The sequence below is a fragment of the Quercus lobata genome, chromosome 11 (assembly GCF_001633185.2).
Source record: "Quercus lobata isolate SW786 chromosome 11, ValleyOak3.0 Primary Assembly, whole genome shotgun sequence".
NCBI classification, from domain to species: Eukaryota; Viridiplantae; Streptophyta; class Magnoliopsida; order Fagales; family Fagaceae; genus Quercus; species Quercus lobata.
The window spans coordinates 19,369,653-19,376,907 of NC_044914.1; the positions used below are offsets into that span (position 1 = coordinate 19,369,653).

Below are 7,255 nucleotides of genomic sequence, written 5' to 3' on the forward strand. Positions count from 1 at the left end.
TTTCGGTTTGGGCCATAATTTGGATCAAACACAACTAGACTCCACAAAGCCCAATAAAGTATGGGACCATAATCAGGTCACTCTTTCTGAGCAGTGGTGCTAGCCACTACAAGATGCTCCTCTTTTCATACCATTCTTTTTTAATTCTCTCTTCTTTTCACAAAGCCTCATGTACACTCTTAAGTCTTAAGACTCTTAAAAGGAATCTGTAGTGGAATTATATTGGTCCACTGTAGTTCACTTTATCTACAAACAATTGGCAATGGCATGCAATTACAAACTTACAGTATATGGTTCTTTATGCCTGGAACCATAGTACATACCTTTTTGTAAAGTTGGTCCGAGAGAGCATAGATTCCTATCCCACAACCTTGAAGAATATATTGACATTTCAAGATTGAAGTTAGAGTAATGTTAAGAACATCCAATTTTTTATTTTATTTTTTCAAGAGAAATCAAATTTTGCGGCCACTCCTCTGGCAGAGACTGTGTCCTGGATGTTTTCCAAAGTCAACCTGTACAAGCAATGCAATCCGGAGAGAGGAGAGGAGGAGGAGGAGGAGGATGGTAATAAAGAAGCCTCTGCCGGATTCATCGTCATCGCCATTGTCTGTTGCGAAGGCTTCCAGCTGGCATTTCTCAAAATAAGCTGAAAAAGATTTGGAAACAGCGGCATGCAAGACAGTTTATCGCAATCCAGTATATGCAAGAATAAAAGACGAGGAAAGTAAGGTAGTGATATCTGTTGCTGATATTGATGACTTGATGATGTTGATGTTGTTGCCACATCACCGTTATCAACGATATCCCTCCTCCACCACTTCTTTAGATTAGGACAGTACTCGAGAATGAGTACATATAGGGATGGGAAAAATGTTGTCCCTGATGATCCCATTGAAGCAATGATATCTTGGTCTGATATGTACTCCAGACCATCCATATTCCGAACATGTAGTTCTTCGAGAGATGGGAGTTGGCACAAAGGTGGCAAATGTCGGCACTTCTTACAACTCTCTACACTTAATTTAACTAGATTTGTTAGCGATGAAAGCCAACTTGAAAATCTTACACCCCTGTATCCCTCCACTCCCAAAAATTTTAAACTTTGGTGTGGTTGGAGACCATTTAACAAACTTTCATCATCATGATCAGCTTCTATGCCAACATTATTGTCCGGATTCCATACTAAGGCTCCGTTTGGATACAGCTGAAAACTGAAAACTGAAACTGAAAACTGAAAAACACTGTAGCGAAATAATTTTTAAATGTGTGAATAGTATCGTGGGACCCATTTTTAATGAAAAAGTTGCTGAAAAGTGAAATTTGTGGGTCTGTGAACAGTACACGATGTGCTGTGATTGGTACAAAAAAATTTGAAAAGTCAAAGTTTGCGGCTACTGTTCATTGAACAGTGTATGAACAGTAACCGCAACACCCAAAACGCCCCAAAATGTGTGAAAAAAAAAAAAAAAAAAAAAAAAAAAACAAAACAAAACGCAAACGCAGGATTGGGCAGAAAACGCCCAATCCAAACGCACTCTAATTCCAACTCATTGAGATGCTGCTTCTCCTTCAAATTTGCAGCCTTACTCTTCGAGGTAGCATCTATCACCCATGCCAAATTTTTAATCTCTATTTTTCCTCTCAATTCATTTAGCTTGTTCAATTCATCTAATTCACCGTAGTGCTTGGAGGAGCCTACAAGGTCCTTACGCACAACAAATAAGCTTAATGTTTGAAGACAAGTCAATTGTCCTAATCCACATGGCACATGAGTCAAATTTTCACAACCATTTATGTGAAGGTGCTTGAGCCTGACCAACTTTTGAATGTCTTTTGGCAACTCCCTAAGCTTTTGACAATGAATAAGCTTTAATGTTTGCAAATTTACCAGTCTAGTAATAGATCTAGGAAGAAATTCAATATAATTATAGGAAAGGTCAAGGTACCTCAACTGCATCATCTTAACTACAATTTTTGGCATTTTTACCATTTGTAAGCCATGTAGGTCGAATACACGCAAGTATTTAAAAGTCAAAATAAGTGTTTTAAGAGTTGATTCTTCCATTCTTCCCTCAGTGCTAGCCAAATGTACCAAAACAGACGATGGAGTGTCACCTACTGATTGTTTATAACTTGCCTCCACAAAACTAGTCAAATAAGGATTACTTGTCAAAATAAATGAGTGTATCTTGTTTGCTTTAACCAACATGGTTAAATTCTCCTTAAAGAATGAAGAATGGCAAAATGGAAATGATAGATGACGAACTTTTTCATTGACACTTTTTGCATTAGAATCAACCAGTGTACACTCAATCCTTGAGATTGATTGTGCAAGATCATGGAATAAATCATGCATTTTAAAGTACATATTCCCACCTTGATCTTCAATTGCTTCTTGAAAGAAGGACCTCCAATGTAGATCCATGAAATACTCATTAGCAACATCCTCTAATTGTAGATTTTCTTCTGATGATTGGATAAATCATTGTGCTATCCATAGTTGTATCAATGTAAACTTATCAATCAAATAATTTTTGGGAAATAATGAATAATATGCGAAACAACACTTTAAATGTGATGGGAGATGATTGTAACTCAATTTTAAAATAGGTATAATACCATCTCTTAGCTGAATTACATTTGTGAGTTCATTAATATATAACCATTCAGCTTTGGTTTTTTTGAAGTATAATACTCTTCCTATTGTCCTTATAGCAAGAGGCACTCCACAACATTTTTTAAAAATGTCCCTTCCAATTGCTACAAGGTCAGGATTGACAATCTCTTGCTTTTTTCCCAATATCATTTGCTTAAATAATGACCAAGATTGATTCTCTGATAGGCCTTCTAAAACATATGGTGAGACTGTGCTGGTAATATCTGCAACTAACTTGGTCCGTGTAGTTATAAGTACCTTACTTCCCTTTGAACCATCCAGCAAAAGTGTTCTCAAAACACACCATATTTCTTTGTCCTCATTCCAAACATCATCCATCACAAGTAAGTACTTCTTTTGGTTAAGATTTTTGCGAAGCTCATTTTGCAATTGATCCATTTCAAGGTTTTTAGGTCTTTCATTAGTTGCAGATGCAATTATCTTTTCAACAATGGCTTTTACGTCAAAGACATCAGAAACACACACCCACATCTTTAACTCAAAATAAGCCGTGACCTCCTCATCGTTGTATATATATTTAACAAGTGTGGTTTTCCCTAGCCCTCCCATTCCCACTATGGATATGAACGAAACATTCTCTTCCATATCAAAATCTAACAATAGATCTATAATGGCCTTCTTATCATCCTCTCTCCCAATAACTTCTTCTTCACGTACAAATGAGTGAGTTTGGTCCCTCCCCCTAGTCACAACCCATGTCTCTAAAGGACGATCTACCAACTTCAACTGGAAGTTGTTCCTATCATTTGCTATATCATCAAGCCTCTTTCTCATAGCCTTTATTTTGTGAGCCATCTTAAGACCAAAAACAAGTTGGTTTGAACTTGAAAAGAAAATTCTTACCTTATTTGTCATTTTATCACTGTCCATCACTCTTTGCCGCAATACATGAGTGGAGAACTCGCTCAACAAGTCATCAGCATCAAAAACTGCATCTCTGAGCTTCGAGAGCCAGTCCTTGACTTGGTGGTTCTCGACCTGCTGCTCCTCTGCATCATGAAGTACAGCATGAATAGTGGAAACAGTGTGATTCATTTTTTCGAGCTCAGCTTTGACACCCCATATCGATCCAATCTGTTGGATAGTGGAGGATCCCGACCGTTCAATGATTGACTGCGCAACGCCATACAGGATTGCATCGGCCATTTCTTCTTGTTGGATGAAAGAAAAAGCTGAAAGACAGATAAGAAAGCTCAAAGCAAGGATGAAATGTGGGAAAACGAAGATTTTTTTTTTTCTTTCTTTCTTTTTTTGAAAAGAGTGGGAAAACGAAGATTAAAGTTGCTGTGAAAAAATATTTGCCTTCACCAGTTTTGTAAATGGCACCACTGCTCAATAATGGTTTTTGATTTTGCGTGCAAAAGGCGAAGATGCCCCACTACTGTCTACTCCATAATGGTTCTGCGTAAGAATAACGAGCAATCTTTCTTTTCTTTTTTATTTTATGTTTTCTTTAAAAAGTAAATATATAAAGAGTTTTTTTTTTTTTAGGTAAATATAGCAAACTAAATGGCCACAGAGACCAAAGTGGGGCTTTGGATTTAGCGTTTCTGTTGAATCTTGCGTCACGTTTTCCTTTTTTTTTTTTTTTTTTGCTTTCACACGTTTAAGGGAGAGACAAAATTTACTGTTTATGATACAAAAAATACTGTTCACGTACTATTCATGTACTGTTTACGTATTGTTCACGGGTCTCACGACACTATTCACACATTTAAAAATTATTTTGTTACAGTGTTTTCAGTTTTAGCAACAATAAATTCAATCCAAACGGACTCAAAGTAGCAGCTACAAGCCTACAATAATACAAACCATTCATATCTAAAGCAAGTATGGAATCAAACTCTACATGGGGGGTGGGGGGGAATCAAAAAGGAAAAAATCTTCCTGCATTGAGCATCCCCTCTTTAACGAAAAGGTTGGCACATTTGTTCGATTCCCTAAACACGTGAGCCACCCGGGGGGGGGGGGGGAAATCAAAAGGACAAAGATTTGGGTGCATGGAGCATCCTCTCTTTAACGAAAAGGTTGACACATTTGTTCACTTCCCTAAACACGTGATCCACCCGGGGGGGGGGGAGGGGAATCAAAAAGGACAAAATCTTCCTGCATGGAGCATCCTCTCTTTAACGAAAAGGTTGGCACATTTGTTCGCTTCCCTAAACACATGATCCACCCTGGGGGGGGGGGGGGGGGAATCAAAAAGGACAAAATCTTCCTGCATGGAGCATCCTCTCTTTAACGAAAAGGTTGGCACATTTGTTCGCTTCCCTAAACACGTGATCCACCCTGGGGGGGGGGGGAAGGGGAATCAAAAAGGACAAAATCTTCCTGCATGGAGCATCCTCTCTTCGCCAAAAGGTTGGCAGATTTGTTCACTTCCCTAGACACATGAGCCACCCTGGCCTGAGGAAGCTTGGCTCGAAGAGTAGTTTTAGTGTTTTACATATTAAGAGCACTCGCATTCGCATAGTGCAAGTATATTAAAAAAATGACAACATTTTAATCAATTAAGTCTAAAATACACCCAAATCAAATTATGTAAAATTGTATAAAAATACATGATTGCTATAGCAATCGTATAAATTTATACTGACACCATTCATTTTGAATTTAATTTTTTATTCTTTTTTTACATACCCTGAGAATGAAAAAAGAGTGAATGATAATTCTTATGTATGAAAAAAGATAAACAATTAAAAAAATCAAGAAAATTTATATTTTAATGAAATGTAGTATAAAATAGATAATTTGAAGTAAAGTATTTTGAAAAGTGAGTATGTAAAAAAAAAAAAAAAAAAAAGGTAAGAATAGACACAATTTTGGGTCACAAGATTTGATTTCTAAGATAGTGACAGAAGGAATTCATGAAGCTTAGAATTGTTTTTTTAATTGTGTTTCATATCATAGAACTGTTTTTCTAATGGAAGTGGACTAGATGAGTTATGGAAGGGTAACAAAAAGTGATTAAAATGGCACATTATATTTTTGGTAAGGTAACATTTTTCAAACCACAAGTAAGCACTTTTAAAACGGGCCAAAATACATGTGAGTAAAATGCAGTTAACCATTTATTCTCTATTTCAAATGTTTAGACGTTTAATGTTTTATGAACATATTTCTCTCCATTTTAATTCTCTCTATTTCATTCATTTCACAAATGAAAGACTGAAATGGACGAAATAGATCCCTTTCAAACGAGGCTGGTTAGCTTCTCAGTAAATGGCAAAGTTGTCCCTAATTCCAGCCTCAACATTTTCATCATAGGAATTGTTTCAAATGTCAGTGAGAGAGACCGCCTTTGAAGTTTGGACCGCTGAAGGTAGATGAAGATGAAGGGCAGGGACATAAAGCAAATAAAAATAATTTTTGGGCCCCAAACACTTTCTAATAGAACTCTGACGATGCAATATAATATATGATATGGGACCAAAATCTAGCGAACAGTGTCCCAAATCGCTCTAAACTCGTACATATTCAGTTATCTGCCGAAAGATGAATAGATTAATCTTCTTTTGGGATGTGGCTTGGCATACTTTAGTGTGGTATTGGTATAGCAAAAATGTATTGTAGGGAATTTAAACGAAATTCCCAAATATATGCAAAAATAGAGAACAAATATAAGTCAAAGAAAAATAATCACACAAGAAAGTATTTATGTGGTTCGACAATTTGTCTATGTCCATGGAATTGTGAAAAAATACAAAATACGGCAGTACAGTTTTCTCTCTAAAAACCAACATTGTGTGTAACAGACCTTGACAGAGTTAATCTGATAACTCCCAGTACCCGTTTGTCAAGAAGATTCCATTCATCATCTTTCATAGTTTCAGGTTTTTCCCCCAAAAGCAGTAGATGCAACTTCTTCCCATAGAGGTAGTACTCGATCTGCATCCTCCGAAATTCAAAGTCTGTGCCATTGAATTTTTCTATTCCAGACGTCTTTTCTGTTTCCTCTGCCATTGCTCCCACTTAAATGAAATTCCCAGATCTGTGAGATGCAAAAATAGAGAAAAAATAACACCAAAGAAAAATAATTACACAAGACAATATTTATGTAGTTTGGCAATTTGCCTACATCCACAGAGTTACAAGGATTTCACTATTCTCAAGAAAAAACACAAGATGCTACAATACAGTTTTCTTCTAAAAAATAACATAAAACCCTAATCTCCAAAACAACAGTTTTATATCCTGCGCACAGGATTCATAATGGGCTACATAATGAGCGCTACGACTTGGGCCTATCGGCCCAAGCCTCCGCTTCATACACTAAACCTCAGAAAATCTCTAATTAAAAACCGTAACAATATTATTTCAAGTCAAGTCATAATCTGGATCAAATACAACTAGACTTCACAAAACCCAATTGGTATGGGACCATAACCAGGTCACTCTTTCTGAGTAGTGGTGCTAGCCGCTTCAAAATGCTCCTCTTTTCATACCGTTCTTTTTTAATTCTCTCTTCTTCTCACAAAGACTCATGTACACTCTTTTAAGTCTTAAGATTCTTAACCACCAATACGGCAAATAAAAGGAATCTGTTGTGAAATAATATTGGTCCACTGTAGGTCA

General features: G+C 36.7%; 1 protein-coding gene across 1 annotated transcript; it reads right to left on the bottom strand.

Moving 5' to 3' along the window:
- Positions 1-2,451: 2,451 nt before the first annotated feature.
- On the bottom strand, positions 2,452-6,643 carry LOC115966535 (putative disease resistance protein RGA4). The gene is made up of 3 exons (XM_031085751.1): positions 6,418-6,643; positions 2,699-3,852; positions 2,452-2,493 (listed from the first exon to the last, which is right to left on the bottom strand). The coding sequence occupies exons 1-3, from the start codon at positions 6,641-6,643 to the stop codon at positions 2,452-2,454; spliced, it is 1,422 nt and encodes a 473-aa protein (XP_030941611.1).
- Between the last annotated feature and the right edge of the window lie 612 nt (positions 6,644-7,255).